Source organism: Phyllosticta citriasiana (assembly GCF_038021145.1).
Source record: "Phyllosticta citriasiana strain CBS 120426 chromosome Unknown IWZ02scaffold_9, whole genome shotgun sequence".
Taxonomy (NCBI): Eukaryota; Fungi; Ascomycota; class Dothideomycetes; order Botryosphaeriales; family Phyllostictaceae; genus Phyllosticta; species Phyllosticta citriasiana.
The window spans coordinates 148,669-167,302 of record NW_027117286.1 but is presented as its reverse complement, the minus strand read 5'-3'; the positions used below and the strand labels follow the sequence as shown (position 1 = coordinate 167,302).

At 55.3% G+C, this 18,634-nt stretch overlaps 7 protein-coding genes and 1 non-coding gene across 8 annotated transcripts; 3 read left to right on the top strand and 5 right to left on the bottom strand.

Annotated features, from left to right (window-relative positions):
- Positions 1-2: 2 nt before the first annotated feature.
- IWZ02DRAFT_t85 lies at positions 3-179 on the bottom strand. The gene is made up of 2 exons: positions 144-179; positions 3-37 (listed from the first exon to the last, which is right to left on the bottom strand). It is a non-coding gene; the product is annotated as a tRNA-Ser (tRNA).
- Positions 180-840: 661 nt separating this feature from the next.
- Positions 841-1,335, bottom strand: IWZ02DRAFT_434407 (uncharacterized protein; the record flags this gene model as incomplete). Its single annotated transcript, XM_066766359.1, has 1 exon — positions 841-1,335. The coding sequence occupies one exon, from the start codon at positions 1,333-1,335 to the stop codon at positions 841-843; it is 495 nt and encodes a 164-aa protein (XP_066621034.1).
- A 2,358-nt stretch (positions 1,336-3,693) lies between these two features.
- IWZ02DRAFT_308081 (uncharacterized protein) lies at positions 3,694-4,848 on the top strand. Its single transcript, XM_066764012.1, has 5 exons — positions 3,694-4,056; positions 4,103-4,139; positions 4,186-4,256; positions 4,302-4,715; positions 4,803-4,848. The coding sequence occupies exons 1-4, from the start codon at positions 3,847-3,849 to the stop codon at positions 4,713-4,715; spliced, it is 732 nt and encodes a 243-aa protein (XP_066621033.1). The 5' UTR covers positions 3,694-3,846; the 3' UTR covers positions 4,803-4,848.
- Positions 4,849-6,742: 1,894 nt separating this feature from the next.
- IWZ02DRAFT_381041 (acetylcholinesterase precursor) lies at positions 6,743-8,549 on the bottom strand (the record flags this gene model as incomplete). Its single annotated transcript, XM_066765142.1, has 3 exons — positions 6,743-7,941; positions 7,991-8,360; positions 8,409-8,549. The coding sequence occupies 3 exons, from the start codon at positions 8,547-8,549 to the stop codon at positions 6,743-6,745; spliced, it is 1,710 nt and encodes a 569-aa protein (XP_066621032.1).
- Positions 8,550-9,645: 1,096 nt separating this feature from the next.
- Positions 9,646-10,175, bottom strand: IWZ02DRAFT_308061 (uncharacterized protein). Its single transcript, XM_066764011.1, has one exon. The coding sequence runs from the start codon at positions 9,970-9,972 to the stop codon at positions 9,685-9,687; it is 288 nt and encodes a 95-aa protein (XP_066621031.1). The 5' UTR covers positions 9,973-10,175; the 3' UTR covers positions 9,646-9,684.
- Positions 10,176-10,407: 232 nt separating this feature from the next.
- On the bottom strand, positions 10,408-12,546 carry IWZ02DRAFT_308049 (heterokaryon incompatibility protein-domain-containing protein). The gene is made up of 2 exons (XM_066764010.1): positions 12,456-12,546; positions 10,408-12,401 (listed from the first exon to the last, which is right to left on the bottom strand). The coding sequence occupies exon 2, from the start codon at positions 12,396-12,398 to the stop codon at positions 10,440-10,442; it is 1,959 nt and encodes a 652-aa protein (XP_066621030.1). The 5' UTR covers positions 12,399-12,401; positions 12,456-12,546; the 3' UTR covers positions 10,408-10,439.
- A 319-nt stretch (positions 12,547-12,865) lies between these two features.
- Positions 12,866-14,287, top strand: IWZ02DRAFT_455500 (endocytosis and cytoskeletal organization protein). The gene is made up of 2 exons (XM_066767795.1): positions 12,866-13,153; positions 13,242-14,287. Exons 1-2 carry the CDS (start codon positions 12,911-12,913, stop codon positions 14,208-14,210), a joined length of 1,212 nt encoding a protein of 403 aa, XP_066621029.1. The 5' UTR covers positions 12,866-12,910; the 3' UTR covers positions 14,211-14,287.
- A 335-nt stretch (positions 14,288-14,622) lies between these two features.
- Positions 14,623-17,870, top strand: IWZ02DRAFT_455499 (SNF2 family N-terminal domain-containing protein). The gene has a single exon (XM_066767794.1). It carries the CDS (start codon positions 14,833-14,835, stop codon positions 17,617-17,619), a length of 2,787 nt encoding a protein of 928 aa, XP_066621028.1. The 5' UTR covers positions 14,623-14,832; the 3' UTR covers positions 17,620-17,870.
- Positions 17,871-18,634: the final 764 nt, after the last annotated feature.

Below are 18,634 nucleotides of genomic sequence, written 5' to 3'. Positions count from 1 at the left end.
TACTCCATCGCCGAGAGTTGAACTCGGGTTTTCAGATAGGCAAGCCCGCACCACGCAACTCACCCAAGCTCAACAAGGCTGCGTTAACAGACACTCCCGTACCTCAGGGTGGCACACTCGTAAGCAATGCGGCGTGAGCGCATGTCTGGCCTGGCGTGCTACCACTGTACCACGATGGACTCTGATTGCTAAGCGAGTCTCTGCTGGTGGGCATGTCACTGACTGCTCTCGTTTGGCCTCTTGGAGCTGCTGATTGCGATATCTGAGGCTGGGAACCGACGGGGCACGGCTGAATCCCTGCCTGTGGCGCAGTGCCAATTCCAATGGCTACTGCTTTCAAGGTACATTGGTGAGGACAGAACGCGGGCCACCTGAGCGATCGGAGCTCGGTGCAAAAGGTTGCGGCAAATGCTGAGATACAGTCTGCACGGTAGGTAGGTAGGTGAAGATTTTCTCTGTCGGCTCTCCGTTCCTCTAAATCCCCCGTTTTCAGCTCTTAGGATTTTTTTTTTTTTCAATTTTTTTTATTTTTTCCTTTCCTTTACTGAGCTGAATAGTTGCTTCGTTTCAACTCACCATCTCTTTCAAGACCCTCTGAGTATGTGAGTTGCCAAAAAGAGGAAAATTCAGGATGCCCTTCGCCATTGAACGTCCATTCGGAAGCCCGCTCGGGACCACTTCTAGTACGTCCAATCAGAAATCCATCCGGAGGCTCAATTGAATCACCATGTGCCCGATCGTGGATCTGCGTTGGACTCTCGGCCGAAAACCCATTCAACCACTCGGGCGAATCATTTGCGTTGGACCCTTAACTGGACTCCAAGTCGGACAGCGAGCAATTCAATTCGAAAGTTCCGTCTCGTTCAGAAATTGCCATTCCATGTCATCATCCAGCGCAGTGGACTCAGTTTCGCCCAATCCCTTCCGTACGGAAATGGGTGCAGCAGAGGCGCGAATGAAGACCCAGGACCGCGCGTGGGCAGGCGTTGAATTCATTTCATTCGCCCAGACGTCCAATTTTGCCCGTTTTGGGACAAGTGCGGGGCGTGGACCGTGCGTTCCTTGGTTTGAATTCGTTGCTCTAGACGTTTGATGGTGGATTGCCGCCAACACATTTCCTCTTTGGGACAGCAGCCTGCCTAGAGAGGAAATAATGCTTTGCGGCGTGGACGCATAGGTAGTGGATGCAGCATGAAGGAGGCAGGAACCCAAGGCAGACAGACAGGCAAGCAGCACGAGGTAAGCAAGAAAGCAAGCAAGCAAGCAAGCAAGCAGGGCGGCGGGACAAAGGAAGGAAGGAAGGAAGGAAGGAAGGAAGGACCCGGCAGGATGCATCTGTCTGTCATTCTGTCGCTCAATAAGCGTGACATGGCAGGTTGACCTTTTGTTCCTGGCGCTAGATGCTGAGTCTAGGTAGGTTAGGTACCTAGGGTAGCCGGGAGCTGAAAAACCCGGGGACCTATTCTGGGACTGTGTGGACAGGGCGGGATGGATGGATGGTGGTGGGATTGTGTGCGTAGCTGGTAGGTAGGTAGTAGGTAGGTAAGGTAGCCAGACTGGCAGGCATGGTCATGGTCATGGTCATGGTCGGAGGTAGGTGGTCAGGTAGTGCCGATTACACCAAGGGTTTTGATCGCCGCCGTCGTCACAACGAGGCGAGAAGTAGGCGATAGCGATTGGCGCAGTCGATCAGGCGCTGTTTACCAGACGATCATCGACACAGTCGTGAAGTACATGGAGAGGCTGGCCGGCAGGCTAGCCTAGCAAGCCTTGGTTGGTGTTGGTTGGGATCGACGCGGTTGCAGTAGTGAGTGAGAGGCGACGGCGACGGCGACGGCGTCGGCGTCGAGCGCCGTGGTTTCGAAGCGCGAGACTTGAGCGAGAGGTGTGGTGTGGTGATGGAACGGATGGCTGGTCGGTTTGATTCGCTTGTCGGTAAAGACGCTATTGTATTCATGAGGTGGTCGAGATTGCAGAGCAGCCAGCTTCTCGGTCGGCCATTGGCTGACGAGCAACGTTTGTTGTCGCGATTTGCGGCCTAGCAGAAACCAACCGCATGTGTTCATGTTGTGAGATGCGGAGACTACCTAGATAGCGAGGTCATCCTTGGAGCAAGCTGTCGTTACTGCCAACAAAAACATCATCACATTATGCGTTTGGAACTTTGCCACAGATGGCAAGACCAGAATTGAACGGGTGTTTGCCAGGTGTCGACAGACCCCATGGCGAAAGATCGGCAGTCTTTGCGCAAACACACACACACACACACACACACACACACACACCTCATACGATGGAGGAGATGAGATCAAGTCGCGCAAACGCCGTTTTTCTCCCGCGTGGCCACCAGCATAGGTCGGATTTGGAGATTCCGCACCATATCGGCGACGAGCGGGCAGCAGGGCAATGTCGTGAAATGTCTCGCACGGCCCCCATCCCATGCCCCATTTTGGGAATGTTGCACTGTAAAAGTCAGACTGGTGTGGTGTGGTGGTTTCACGCGACCGGAAATGGCCAACCACGCTGATCAGGGGACGTTTGTCGCACGAGAGAGCCGATGCAGCAGCAGCAGCAGCGACAACAAAGGCGTAAGAGAGAGAAAGAAGCGGTTTGCAGATGGTGGCAGAAGCTTGGTAAGAGAAAGAGATGGCTGGGTTCAGCGGGAAAGAAGTAGAGGAGGAGGCATCGGGTTGGAACGCCGGTGGTGCTTTTTCGCCGCGGTCGTAGATTTGCGACACGCTCGTACACGGAAACCTGCCGAGGTCGTGAGGCTTGTACCATGGCTTGGCCGGACAGTGTTTTTTGGGGTGTGGAGTAGAGTTGGACTCGGCAGCACGTGGAGGAGATGGACCATGGCGTCGAGTGTCTTGGTCGAAGAAAAAAGTCGCGAGAGGCAGGGAAAAGGGAACTAGGTAGCGGGACGGTCCATAGATGACGCACTCAACAACCTTGAGTAATTTGTGGCAGACGGGTTGCCTTTTTTCATCTGGCATCGCGCTGCAACACAAGATTGCGGGTCGTCGAGCGTTGAGGGGAGGTGAGGCATCTCATTGGAAAAGCAACGACTGGACCGGTGTTTGATCGTATGGGATGCAGGAAACCCAGTTGGGCAGCTTTTTTGCGTCAAGGATCGATCCATGAACAACATGGAGTTGAGTGGTCGGCCGGACCGTCCCAGGCGATCCGCCGCCACATCTCGTCTCCACACCACGACCTCAACGACAACACCCATCGACAAAACCATCGCCATCCTCGTCAACCCGTCGACTAGCCCACTCTCTCACAGCACCATACCCGTCGCGGCCCACGGCTGCGTCGCCTCCTTGCCTTAGATACTCGCAGTCGACAGCTGACCCGTGGCGAGCATGCAAAAGCAACGCGACGCGGAGGGCATCCCGGTTGCTGGAGCCCGCAGTGGCTGGCATCCATATGGCATGCATTCCTGGCCGCGCCCTTCCTTGTTTCCCGAGGCCTGCTCTGCTGAAAATAATCGCCGACCATCCATCCGTCCATCCTTCGTGCCGCCGTTCAAACCACTGATGTTATAGGGCGGCAACATAGCCGGGCTACATTCTCTTCCTTTGCTACACGTGGAGGACTAGGCCCAGTTCCGCTCGCTGTTCCTGTACCACTCGCTGATCCCGCGTCTGTAACCCACGCCTCGAGAGCACAGGACTTGCTCATCTACTTGTACCACCACTCTATGCAGCCGAATCTGGCCAAGGCCAACGGTCGCCGTGCCAGCTCTTTCTCTCAAGAATCCTTCAACTTTCCTTCGTCGTCATTATCCACCCTCAGCCTCTACCACCTCCCAGCACATGTCCCTTACGTTGCCAGGCCCTCAGCATGCCTGGCGGCCTACACCCCCCGCTTGACCTCTACCATGCCTGGCAGACGGATCAGTTTCCTCACGGAGAGCGCAGGGACTGGTCCATTGTCATCATCGTCACCCTGTTTGGCGTCCTCGCCTATGCCACGGTGGCCGCGCGATTATGGGCCCGAGTCATGGTCAATCGGAACTCTGGCCTTGACGATGCCCTCATTTTAGTAGCTCTGGTTTGTCGAGTCGAGCATCGCTAGTCGCCTGTGCTAATTTGCCCAGATCTTTACCTCTGGACTTGCAATATCTGTAATGCTAGGTCAGTGGCTTGTTCATCCCTTCTCGAACGAACTAACATCCTCTAGGCAGCCGACTGTATGGATTTGACCGACATATTTGGGACCTCACGCCAACATTGGGTGTTCAGTCACGAGAGGCAAGTCTGGCGTCGAGATGCGCGATTACAACTAACAAATGGCAGATCACAATGGCCATCGAAGCCACGTATATCATCGCAACCGGCATCACCAAAATTTCCATCCTCTGTTTCTACCGGCGCATCGCTTCTGGCACGGTCGCCAACTGGTTCCTGTACACCACCTGGACCAGCATCGCCTTTGTCATTGCCTACATGATTGCGTTCCTCGGAACCCTCTTTTTCGGCTGCAGCCCCATCAGCGCCTTTTGGAACCAAGTCGACATCGACTGGCTCGTGACCAACAAGGGCAAGTGGCACTGCATTAATGAGCCCGGCAACCTGCTAGCCGCCAGCTCCGTCAGCATCGTGCAAGACTTTCTCGCCTGTGGCTTGCCCTACTTGCTGTTGCGCAAGCTGCAAATGTCGCGACGGCAAAAGATTGCGCTGACCGCCGTGTTTGGCGTCGGAATCTTGTAAGTCCTTTTTTCATGCGCCGGTCAATTGTCCAGCCCTAACCCGCATTCCGATGGTGCCACTGGTCGTGCTAACCTCCAACGTGGCAAGTCTCTGCGTAACGGGAATCTTACGCATCTACTACATTCGCCTGTTGTTCTACACCACCTACGACATCACGTGGGCCGCACAACCCTGCTGGCTATGGACCGCCGTCGAAGCCGAACTGGCCATTGTGTGCGCCTCGGCCCCCGCCCTCAAACCATTCTTCGGACGGATACTGCACGCCTCGGGGATTACGGCCATTGGTGGCAGCGGGAGCAACAACAGCGCCGTCGGCCGACGCACACCAAACTTTGGCGGCGGCGCCAAAAGCCCGAGGAAGAAGATGATGGGTAGCACCAGCTTTAGCTTGGGCGACTCCAACGACGCATCCATCGCCGATCGCAGCATGAGTCCCAGTTTGAAGAAGCAGCCGCGCGACTTTGAGATGGAGCAGCTGGCCAAGCACGGCACCGACGTCAGCATCACGACGCTGCCACCATACTCGCCGGCTGCCTCGGGCCCCGTTTCGCCAGTGTCGACGGCACGCTCCCCGCTCTTTCGCCGCTCCAGTCGCACGACGCCCAGCTCCCTCTCCTTTGGCGAGCCGCCGACGCGCTACGGTTTCGAAGCCGACATATCGGGCGGAAACGACCACCACAACCATCATCACCATCACCATTACCACCATCACCACCACCGCAAAGCCAGCAGCAAGCTGCCCGACCTCGAACGCGGCTCCGACTGGGACGACGACGACGACGACGAAAACGACTCGCCCGACGACGACAACGAAACCGCCTACCACCCGCTCGCCGCACAGCCGTCGTCGCCCGCCGCGCCGTCGCCCACCACGCTCGCCGCCGCCGCCGCGCCCCTCGGCGGCATCAAAGTCGAGCAGCGCGTCGACGTCGACTTCTCGGGCAACGAGCAGTGGCCGTTGGCGCTGTCGGCGGCGGCGCAAGGCATCGGGCTCGGGCCCAACGGCGCGCCGCCGTCGGCTCTGCCCGTGCCTCTTGAGCCGCGCGGCTATCTTCATCACCACCACGCGCCGCCGTACCCGGGGGGCAATTACGCTCATGGCGCCTTTGGCAGCTTCCCTGGTTTCGGCGACAAGGAGCGCGAGCGCGGTGCTGATGGCGGCGGCGGCAGTGGCAGCGACGACAACCTTGATGAAAACCCGCATCATGATGCTAGCGACAAGAGAGGAGCCGCTGGGTCGCGAACGGGCTCGGACGAAGTCACGCTGGTCGAGATTGGCGGCAGCGGCAGCGGCAGAGGCGCGGGAGGGGAAGGGGCAGGGGCAGGGGGAGATGCGGATGCTGGCGGCGGCGGTGTCGGACGCAGCGCCAGTAGCAGCAGCAGTGCCGTGCCGACTAGCCATCATGCGCGCATTGTGCGCAAGTTCTTTGGGTAGGCTGATTGGCGCTGTCGTTGTATGATGCACTAGGTGGGCGGATGGGCGGATGGGGTACGGTACTCGGCGCAACACCTGGATCCGGTCTACATCTTGGATTTTTTGCTGCGCGGCCACGGCTGCGCAGGTCCCATCATATACATCTCTTTCTTCCCCTTCTTGTCAAAGATACATCCCTAGCCCTTTGTCATGCCCGTCATTGAGTCACGAACGGACCGAACCGAACTGAAAGGAACGTAAAAAGCCACTCTTCTTCTTAATGATCTACCAGTATACCATTGACCCCCCTACCCCTAATCTCTTGGTTTCCGCACTCGATGAATAGAGCCTCGAATCTCGAATGCTGCACCCCTGTCGTCGTCCTTTGTAGACAGACAGACAGACAGACAGACAAATAGACGCCGAAGGCAAGTACTTCCTTCCAAGGACTCGAGAGTGAGTAATGGTAACGATAGGACATGCATGGCACTGAGAAACAACGTGAAGTGTAAGTGTAGACTGGGAGCGTTCATTTGCGCGAACACTAGTTAGTCACTTTGTATCTACAGGCTGCACGTGTGTGCTAGACGACTTTTGTGATGTATCACCAAGCTCAATTCTGCAACTGCAACTGCCACCACGCACACCGATCATTACGCGCCGGATCCCCGATCTCGCCCAACCTACCATTCCCCAATCCGACAACCCTCGCCTGATCCCCATACATCTTGACCTCGGGCACGCCATCGACCGCACTGTCCGGCCGGCCCTTCGCCGCAAAAGAGACGACGTAGTCCTGCAGCGCAAACGCCAGCGTCTCGTTTACAGGGAGAGAAGCGACATACGAGTCCCCGCCGCCACCAGTGTACCGTTGACCGGGGACGTAGTACGTGAGCCCGCTGTCTTGGCCGTGGATACCGGGGAACACGGAGAAGAAGTAGCCGAAGGTGTTGTTGTCGTATGCCGAGGCCAGCCCGGCCGTGTTGCACGTGAAGACGGCTTCGGAGATGAGCAGCGCGGCGCGCGCTACTTGATCGCCGTAACCCAGGGACCCGTCGAGCCGGTTGGGATACAGTGTGTCGGTGATGTAGGACAGCACGCTGGGCTGTGCATAGCGGAACGCGTCGCGCGCCCACTTCTGGAAGTCGGCGTCGGAGTTGAGCGGGGGCGTGAATAGCACGCCCTCGTTCGAATTGTGGGCTGTCAGGATGTTGAGTCTGCGCGAGAACTGGCGGTGGTTGAGCAGCGTTTTGGGGTCGGCGGGGACGAAGAAGCCGTCGACGCTGGGCCCGTAGTTGAAGAAGCCGTAGGGCGAGTCGATGACGTCGTGGCGGTTGGCGCGCTGCAGGTCGGCCGTCGAGAGCGAGCGCAATTCGTCGACGTTGCGCGTGTTGCTTCGATTGAGGAGCGAATTGAATTGGTCTTCTTGCTCTTGTGGCGAGTAGGTTGGGAACCAGCCTGGTGATTGCGGGATTGCGGACGAGAAGGGCACGTCGAGGAGCCCGCCGTAGGCTGTGATTTGGTGCAGGATGCCGCCGCCGCCTGCTGACTCGCCTAGCAGAGTGACGCGGTTCTTGTCGCCGCCGAATTTATTGATGTGCTTCTGCACCCACTCGAGCGCGAAGCGCTGATCGTGCAGGCCAGCGTTGGCGAGGCCATTCTTTTGGAAACTTGGCCCAGAGAGGAATCCGAACGCGCCGAGCCGGTAGTTGATCGAAACGTAGATGATTTCTTCGCCGACGACACGACTGCGATTGAGGAGTCCGTAGGCGTCGCCGAGGTCGGATTTGGAGCCTGAAGTGTAGCCACCGCCTGCATCATTTGTCAGTGAACACGAATCGATTGAAAGGAGACGGCGCACCATGGAATGCTACGACAACGGGAGCGCCCCGAGCAGAAGGCTTCTCAAACACGTCCTGCGGAACAAGGACGTCCAGGAACAGACAGTCCTCAGTCTGGCGCGGGTCCGCCAGCAAACCAGCAGTCTCGCGGCTGTTAAGATCGGGGTTGGGGATAGAGGGTGGAATGACGCCGCTGGCAATGTAGTTGGTGAGCCAGGTCTCCGCGATGCCAGTCCAGCGCGGCAGCGCCTGAGGACAAATCTTGCCTTCAGACCCAGTGCGGACGGCCGACCTGTCGAACGCAGGGTTCTCTGGGGCCTTGAAGCGCAACTCGCCCACCGGAGGCGCGGCGTATCTGATGTTGGAAAAGTTGTAAAACTTGCGATCCTCCTGGAGTGGATGTCAGCTTTGCGCGTCTAGAAAGATGGTCACACCCACATGGAAGTTGTTGGCCTGGTACATCTCGTAGTCCAAATCAACAACGGGCAGCTGTCGGCTCGAGCCCTGGGCCTGAGGGTGAGCCCATCCCCCTCCCACCAACACAGACGTGATGCCGATTCCGAGAAGCAAGGCTTTCATCATGAGCAGTAGCGGATTACGAAAAGAGCGAGTTGAGAATTCCCTAGTTCGCGACGACGAAGGCCAGGGTATGACTAACAACAACCAAACGTAAACCAGGAGCGCCAAAACGATATAAAAAGGTTGCGGCGCGACGATCATCCAAGGTGCTCCAAATTTCCAAATCTTGGGTCCTTCGAATTGAAAATTGGAAAAGATGGCGCGAGGGTTTCGTCTTTACAATCGGCTTCTTTTCCCAGAACTGCGATTTCCGTCCATGCCTGCCGTTTGTGGACCTGGGGGTTGTTGAGTTCGGACGAAAAGGGGTAGAGGAAGAACTGCTCAATGGCTTGGTCGGCCAGGTCGCCTTCATCGTGACGGGCTGCCGGCTGGTGCGGGGTGAGGTGTACCGCAGTGGAGTTGCGCAGCCCGTCTGGCACATGCAAAGCTGAAGAAGCTGTATCCCCGACCAGCTGCTCGAAAAGGAATGTCGAGGGCGGTGCCGACGGGTGGGCGGAAAGGGCCACAGGGCTTTTCCCCGTTGATCGAATCTCGCGGTATTTGCGGATTGCGGAGTGCATGCAGATGAAGTTGGAGCAGGGCGACGTATGATTGGTCGGCGCAGGGAGCTGTCGTTGGTTCCTGGGCTGCCGTGTGAGGCATCCCTGAATGACTAAGGAAGCTTGGGTCTTGGGTCGCCCGTTTGAATTTGGCTCTTCCCTGTGCTACGTCACCTACCGAGGTACCCAGCGGCTCGTCTCCGAGTAGTCGACAAAGGCCTTCTTTTACTCGGTCGGCGGTCGGTGATTACTTGCATATCACTTCAGATTCTGCGAGACTAAGCGGATCATGATCCGAGAAGCTTGTTGTTGTTTCTTGCAGACTTCTAGTGCTTTGCTATGCGGGCTTATTTGCTTGTTGTAGTATCGGAACCAAGTCAGAGGCCGAAGCAAACAGCACACAGCAAAGAGCTGTCTCCCAAGATCGTTCTGCGGGAGCATCATTTAATTCCGAGTCCGTGTTGTCGGTGGTGCGAACAAGAAACGAGGCGGAAAGTCTTGGTGCAGGTGTGGCGCTAACGCCAGGACAACCCTAAAACAACCGTAAAACAATCCCGAACCTTACGATAACCTAAAACTGACAGCTTCTGCTACGTTCAAAGTTGGAAAAGTTGCCTTTTCCGGTTCCTTGCATCGTCTCGACGACCAATCAGCGCACATTGGATACAAAAACAACTGCTCGTCAACCGTCGAAATCTCCCCCAAAAAAGGCGGACATGGCGGTTTCTTGGCACCGCCATTCCGCCTACATCGATGGCGTCTTTGCGAGTCCTTGGCAAGCTAGCGAACGTGGAGAGCGGGAGGTGAAAAACAAAACATGGAAGGGAAATCACGATTCGGGACACAATGCCCCTTTGACAATGATAAGGAGACAAGAATTTCATAAAAGAGAAGCCGAGACTGGTGTCTGATCACGATTTGCTCGGCAAGTTGCTCGAGACGACGTCAAGCGGCCTAACAACCTTCCTCCATAGGCTTGGTTGATCCGATTTCCGAATCAGTCGGCGAAGAGGAAATTCCGCGCGACCGAGAAAGCGCAGTTTTGGAGACCGAAGGACACGATGACCTTTGTATTCCGCATGCAGCCGTTCGCGTGTCTTGCCCAAACGAATTCATGGTGTGGGATGCGTCAGATAAGCAGCAGCCATGCGTACTGACTGCAACTGAAGCAGTGTCGAGTGATGGAGCGCTCTCGTCCCATCTCCAGCCGGAAAAGCGTGAAAGTGTCACACACATTTGCCAAACTCTTTGGAGATCAAGCACGAAGGATCTCACCATCAATATATAACGCTTGATTAGCATCATTATCATCTACACCATAACATCCAAGGAGTACAGCAGGTATCTCACCTTAGACAAGGCAAAAATCTTGCAAGTCATTTTCCTTCCGGCCTTTCATGGCTTCTCCATCCATGATGCCTTCAATGTACGCCTCTCCAAGGAACCAGTATTTCCCTTCTTCTCCTGGAACCTTTCTCACGACGTAGGGAACTGCTCCACCAGAGAAGATGCAAATCAAGTCACCTTCAGTAGTGGAACCCAAGTGTCCTTTGTGAGCCGGTGTAAGGCCGATAAAGCCGCGATGCGTTTGCGTGAGCACATGGAATTGTGAATTGTGATCCCATGTATACAAAAGCGATTCTGGAAACCTTGTCGAAGTGTAAAGGGGTCTAGGATTCCCGCCGTGTTTTAGCACCCATTCAGTGAGGCTTTCGGACCCTCTTTTGGCATCAGCAATTTCGGTCTTCATAGTGCCACATGTTAGAGTGTTAAGCAACGCCGCTTCAATGTTTGAATAGACCGGAGACGCGCCAGTAGGGTGAAGAGATGAAGATTCTGAGAGACTTTGCGTCTTAGCCTTGGCCCATGTAAATGATGGAGCTTTGCAGAACGACTGCTTCTTGACCGAGTCGAAAACAATGCCCCGAACAAAGCGTGCTGATGTATGTGGCAAGTCTTGTTTCTCGGCGGCTGTAAACTCGCCGCATGCGCTGTGCGATTTTCGAGAGCCCATCGGATCCAAAATTGAATAGCTTCCGTCAACCAGCTTGTCCCACTGAACTGCCCATCTTGGAAGCTGCGGAAGCCTTGCGCATAAACTGGCGACACTAAGAAGATCGAGATTCCGTGATTTGTCAATGAACCTGTGCGAAAATTCCGTGTAAACCACCTCAACTGGCTTGCTGTAGTCTATCGCGTCGTGAAAGTCTTTGCCGTCGGACGCAATGCCAATGAAGGCGAATATTTTATCCTCAGGTTTGGATGCTTTCGTGATTCGAGCATCGTAGACAAGCCGCAGCAGGCTTTTGTCTCCAGGCAATCGTAAAGATTGATGCAGTTTAAGTTGGGACCCTTCTCCACGTGCGGCTGCATTTTCAAGCAGGTCGAGGACCTCGTCAAATGGAAGCTCGGCATTTCCGACCATCATCACAGCAGCTTTCGCCAACACTGCTTCTTGAATGACCCACGTGCGATCGAACCATTCTGAAGCCCGCGTGAATTGACGGAGCAAACTCTTCAAATTTTCCTCGTGGTCTTTTTTCGCATCTTCTCGCATTCTCTTCTCATCTCGCTCAGAAAAAATCCCAGAGGACCCAAAGGGATCTCGCTTTCTGTTCTCTTCCTTCTCATAACGGACGCGGTTTATTTTGCTTTCAACATCATCCGCCTTGTATGCGAGACTCTCATAGCACGGCTGATACAGAGGGGGAATGGCCAGTTGTTTTTCGTTGCGCTTGGAACGAGCTTGGTTCAAAAGACGGAACAAAGCCGCAGTGCTCCTCACGCCACATCCAAGGTAGCTGGTTGGATAGATGAGGACTCTTGATGCGTTTTCGTAAATACTGCCCATCAACTTTACTTGGTGATTCCTCTCGTTCGGAGAGTCTTGATCGATGCAAATTGCGTCTATCCAGAGATATCTCGCCTTATCGGGACGGCGAAGTTCTATCAAGCACCGGATGCAATTTGCAGTGACCTTGAGTATTGCATTGGAAGAGGCGCAGAGTACCGAGTGTCTTCGGCCGCCATGACCCCAAACATACGACACAGCTTCATACTCTGGATTATCGTCCATGGAAGCATGCAAAATCTCGCATTGAGGTTTGTCATGACGGTCTCCTGGCAAAAGTTTGATGATTCGAAAAGATCGACCTTCCAGCGGAGAGTATGGATACTGAGGATCCTGTTGGGTCGGGACTATGGACGGCTGAGAGAACGAAATCAATTCTTCTGGAGGAAAAATTTGTTGAGGAGGGTTCTGTTGTGACATGACCTCAGGCTGTCCGGGAAGCAGTGGCGATTGGGGCATTGTCTGTTACGATTAGCTATTGAAATCCCCAGAGAGAGCAACGAAGCGTATGCTCACCTGCAGCCTGCGTGGCCTGAATCCTCAAAACTTCAGATGTTCGACAAACTGCGTCGAATCCACTGTCAAGCCATCAAGGTAAAGCCAGGAAAGTAGAAATGAGGATTGAGCTAGCTATCCACACGGACATGGCCACAGGCCTGCGGTCCAGCTGCACAGCCAGGCCATTTCCTGGTCTCATCAGCTCATTGGTCGTTATGTCGTAAAGTGGGGTGCAGCAACAGCTGTCCTGTGGAGCGGTTGGCACTACTCTGCGCCGACATGGTGGCTGTGGCTGGAGTTGGAGTTGCAGGGAGTTCGATGGTGCGGACGAGCGGAGCGGAGCGGAAGCAGAGGAAGATGCGTCTGTGCGCATGTCTTGGCATTCCGGGCGACCCCCGGCCGGACACCACAGCTGCTCCCAGCTACCAACAACAGCTCCCCACCTTTACCTACACACAATTCGCCCCGCCGCCATGTCAGGAAACAAGCGGATAGAGCAAGAAGAGGTCGAGCGCTACTGGGAAATCTTCTACACCCTCGCAAACGGCGGCACCCACCTCGATGGCCAACAGGCAGCCTCCGTACTCAAGAACAGCCGACTCCGTGACGACCAACTCGAGCGCATCTGGGATCTTGCCGACGTGGACAATGATGGACGGCTAGACTTTGAAGAATTCTGTGTGGCCATGAGGCTCATCTACGACGTTGTCAACGGGGTATGTCTTGCGCAGCGCCTTGGGCACCAAGAATCGGCTTCCTGGGGATGCGTAGGGGACAGGAAGGCTGACGACGTCATCACAACAGGAAACAGCCGATGTCCCTCAACAGTTGCCCGACTGGCTCGTCCCCGAATCCAAAGCTCACCTCGTCCAAGCAACGCGCGCAATAAGCGGCCGGCAACCTGAATTTGAGCGCGTAGAAGACGATGACGACACACCTGGCCTCAAGGATGGCTTCGACTGGTACATGTCACCATCAGACAAGTCAAAGTACGAAGAAATATACTCGGCAAACAAGGACCACCGCGGCGACATTTCTTTCGAAGACCTGGCTCCTCTGTACGAGTCTCTGGACGTTCCGGACACCGATATTCGCAGCGCATGGAATCTGGTCAATGCGCGGGGGCACGAGGGCATTGGAAAAGATGCTTGTCTGGCCTTTTTACACATTCTGAACATGCGACACGAAGGGTTCCGCGTCCCAAGGAGTGTCCCGCCTAGCTTGCGAGCGAGCTTTGAAAAGGGCAACATTGAATACAACATTGACCGCGTACAGAGCCCGGCGGAGCGGTGGGGAGTGAACCGGCGCGACAACACAACAACAGGGCGCAAAGCAAAGTTTGGAGACGCATACTTGAGTCGGCTGGGAATTGGCGACAAGGGCAAGTACATGCCCAAGGGGACGGATTTCAGCGGCACCAAGACGACCGAAGATTGGGAAGAGGTGCGGCTGAAGAAGCAATTGCGAGAACTGGACGATAAGCTGGCCAACGTCGAGCAGACGATGAAGGCCAAGGGCAAAGACAGGCGCGAGGACAGCAAGCCCGCGTTGGTCAAGCGGGAACTTGAGCAACTCCTGGAGTACAAGCGGAGACAATTGCGCGATCTCGAGCTGGGTGAAGGCCAGGCGGCGGAAGGACAGAGCCTCAAGGGCATGCAGGAGGAGATTCAAACTGTGAGGGAACAAGTTGAGGGCTTGGAGCAGCATCTCCGGACCAGAGAAGGCGTGTTGGAGGACTTGAAGAGACAGATTGAGGAAGAGAAGCGCAGATAGACGGCTTGGCATTGGTAACATTGTTCATAGGGCATTCGAGGTGTTGATTTAGTAATTACAGCGACTTTTTGACTGACTACCTACGGCATCAGAGTGAATGTGATTGGCAGTAAACATTCGATGTACCTGAGGAGTGATGCAGCCCATAATCGCCAAGTCTGCTGATGTCATAGGGGAACAATTTTTGCCGCAAAACACAGCTGGTTGTTGGCTTGACAAGTGGAACGAAGAATCAACAAGCTCTCTTCAGGAAACAGGTTCATTGTTAGTGAATTGATCTCTCGTCGTCGGCATGTTGTGAAGAAAGGGGTTGATGAATGCAGTGCCCCTGCATCTTCGGTGCCCGCGGCACTTCCGATACCCGCGCTTCGCGTCTTCCCGCGGTCGTTGACGTCGACGCGTTTTGGCTCCAAATTAGCCATTGGCCACCCGTTCCGCGCTCTTCCTGGGCCCATCTGTTCCACGTTTCGTCTGTCGCAAACATTCCTCTCCAGCACTCGTCCTGACCATCTTTCCGACCTCTCTCCTCGCCACTCGGTCGTTTTGTTCCCATCTGCCACCCGGCAAACGCAGAGTGCGCCATCGCCGCTGCTGAGCCGACGAAAGACCCAATTCCAGCACGATGCCTTTCGCCACGACGGCGTCGGCCACGAGCGACGACAATATGGCCGTCTCGAACGCCATGGTAAAAGAGGAGGAGCAGATGCGCCAAGCGCGCGAGAAAGCCGACGCCCAGCGTGAAGAGGAGCTGCAACGAGAACGGCAAAAGGACATTCAATCCGGATCGGAAGCCGTGGACACAAAATTCCGTGCACTGGAATATCTCTTGAGTCAGAGCAAGCTGTATAGCAGCATCATGCTGGCACAGATGCAGCGACAGGAACAGGAAGACGAGGCCAAGGACAAGCGGGCGAAGCAGCGGGAGGAAAAGGCTGAAAAAGCGGCCGAAGTCAGTCAGCGACGGGCCACACGCGCGGCCGCTGGCAGGGAAGACGACGATGCGGATGAGCTGGCACAGACGCCGCAGCAGGATAAGAAATTGCCTGTTCGAGGGCGAGGCAGACCGAAGAAAGATGGCGGAAACAAGATTTCGAGCTACTTCAACAAGGCTGATGTCGAGGCCAAGGCTGGGAGCAAAAACGTCAAAGATGCGCTGGAGGAGGCGGTCGAGGAAGACGTCAAGCCCAGCGATGCTGGCATGCAGAATCTCAGTTCGGCGAGACAGCCGAGTCTGGTTACCGGTGGCACGATGCGATCATACCAGCTTGAAGGTCTCGAGTGGCTGACGTCGCTTTACGAGAATGGTCTCAATGGAATCTTGGCTGACGAAATGGGTTTGGGCAAGACCATCCAGACCATTGCTTTTCTCGCCTTTCTGCGAGAGAAGGGCGTCTACGGGCCATTCCTGATTGCTGCTCCTCTCAGCACAACGATGAACTGGGTCGAAGAAGTCAAAAAGTGGACGCCCAAGGTACCGGTACTGCTTTATCACGGTAGCAAGCCTGAGCGCGCCGAGCTTCGCAGGAAGAGCCTCAAGAAGCCTGGTAGCCCCGAGTTCCCGATTGTCATCACGAGCTACGAGATTTGCATGAACGATCGCAAATTCTTGGCCAATTTTGGATGGAAATTCATCATTGTCGATGAGGGACATCGCATAAAGAACCTCGATTGCAAGCTTATCCGCGAGCTTCAGTCGTATCAGTCGGCAAACCGACTCCTCATTACTGGCACGCCGCTGCAAAACAATTTGGCCGAGTTGTGGTCGCTGTTGCACTTTCTTATGCCTACCATTTTTGACAAATTGTCTTCGTTTGAGTCGTGGTTTGACTTTTCGGCCCTGAAGGATCGCGAGGGCTACGAGACAATCTTTACTGAGGAGCGCGAGCAGAAGCTGATTGCCAGCTTGCATGCTATCCTCAAGCCATTCTTGCTTCGACGCGTCAAAACCGACGTGGAGAGATTGATGCCGAAGAAGCGAGAGTATGTTTTGTACGCTCCACTCACTCCACTGCAGCGGGAGCTCTACCAAGCCATCTTGGACGGCACAAGCCGGACGTATCTGGAAGAAAAGGCTGTCGAGTCGATGAGCAGCAACGCAGGCACGCCGCGTTCGTCCCGTAGCACGACCAGTCTCAAGCGCAAGGCACTTGACAGTGGTTATGCGACTCCGAGCAAGAGCTCCAAAACCAGTCGCGACACCACTCCAGGCTCTATGGCAGGCAGCGTCGGCCGACGTCGCCGAGGTGCGGCCAACAAGAGCTACGAGGAAGTCAGCGACACCAAATACTTCAAACAACTTGAAGCCGAGGCCGCCGAGGACTCGGATGCCACTCCCAATTCTCGGGAGACGCCTGATACCGAGGCCGAAGAAGAGGATCTTCGGGCCGCGACGCTGCAGCTGGCCAAGAGGCAGATTGGTGCGAAGAAGCTGCAGAATCCCGTCATGCAGCTTCGTCTGTGCTGTGACTCGCCCTACAACTTTTTCTATCCTTTTATTGATCCTTCAACTGGTGACTCCAAACCTCCCGACGGAACACTGGTCTCGACGTCCGGGAAGATGCTCCTGCTGGACACGCTGCTCCCGCGTCTCTTTGACGAGGGCCACAAGGTGCTAGTTTTCAGCCAGTTCAAGACCATGCTCGACCTGCTTGAGAGCTACGCGGAAGAGTTACGCGGCTGGCGCACCTGCCGCATCGACGGCAGCGTCAAGCAAGAGGACCGACAAAAGCTGATCAAAGCCTTCAACAAGCCAGCGTCCGACGAATCCACCTCAGCCAAGCCATCCCACAACAAACGCAACAGCCGCCGCAAAGCGCCCTCCTCATCCCCCGACCCCCTCGCCCCATCCTCCGATGTTGAAGACCAAGACGACGATCCGCGCCCGGCCAACCTCTTCCTCCTCAGCACGCGCGCCGGCGGCCAAGGCATCAACCTGGCGGCCGCCGACACGGTCATCCTGTTCGACAGCGATTGGAACCCGCAGCAGGACCTTCAGGCGCAGGACCGCGCGCATCGAATTGGGCAGACGCGCAACGTGCTCGTGTACCGTTTCGCGACGCGCAACACGGTCGAGACGCAGCTGCTGCACTCGGCAGAGGGCAAGCGTCGCCTTGAGAAGCTGGTCATTCGCAAGGGCGGCTTGAGTCGCAATGCACCGCGGGAGGAGCGCGAGGAGGTTGAGGAGTTGAGGCGTTTGTTGCGCAAGGAGGATGGCGTGAGGTGGGATGTTGAGGGCAAGGAGGCTGGAAGGGACTTGTTAGGGGAGGAAGAGTTGCGTATTCTTACTGATAGGAGTGATGAGGCGTATGAGCGGGCGGAGAAGGGTGTAGACGTGGGAGGAGAGGGCAAGGTGTTTATGGCTGTCGAGGCCAAGGGAGAGGGAGCACTAATGGAGGGCTTGAAGGCGTGAGGTTCGTTTGGTCTCTTATTGTTTTCCCTCCTTGAGTCTCTGTTTCTCCTCGCTCGCGTTAGTTTCTTAGGAGTTTTTTCTTGTCCACTGATCTGTTGATCCTTTACGTTCAAGACTTGTTGGCGTTTGATGCAAGACTCGACGCACGCGCAATGTGGATTTCTTTTCAAAGCCAGCAAAGAATATCTTAGAAAACAGCCGCATAGTGGGTCATAAAAAAATGAAAAAAAGTTGAGACATCGTCTAGGGAGTGGTCATCCGCTAATACAGCTACGCCCAGAGAGCAGTTGTCTGCCATCGCAGTCACGTCTAAGGAGCAGTCTTCCGCGGTTACAGCGACGCCCAGAGAGTAATTATCTGTTCTCACGACTCTGCTTGGGTATCTATACCCATAGTTGGAACTGGGGGGTGTCGTTTCTTTCTTCACTCATTATGGCAGGGTGGATTGGTTCGACGTGTTCGTGTTCGGATTTCTCACGATGTGGTTGAGCATTCGGGTCTAAGCGAGCATGGGGCTGGCTGTTTCGTCGTCTGATCTGCGCTTCACATTGATCTCTTCCAACCCCTTACGCCCCGAACGAGACCCACTTCATTGCTTCAGTCTTTGTTTGGTCTTTTGCTCCTCCTCTTGTTTCTGCGGTTGGTGCTTGTGGTCCTAGGAGCAAAACGAAAATTTTTGCAGCACAACACTTCCTTACTTTCTACCCGTCTGGAGCAATTGTCTAAGAGCTTGGAATTACAACAACAACGACGTACCAGCTCCAAGGCCCTTTCTCACAGCCATGTCTCCCTGCTCGTCCCTTTTCCCCAGATGCAACGCCGCTGAAACATTTCCGCGCTTCTTCGCTACGAACAGACCTTCGCCATCAGCCCTCCTAACCGCCAGCGCGGATCTCGTGCGCCCAATCCCACGAATCATCGACGCCCTGCATACTCTGCTCTGTTTCACACACATTCAATATCGTCTTTACCTCCGCTCAAGCTTTGCGCCAATAGCCGCCAAAATGCTTGTTTT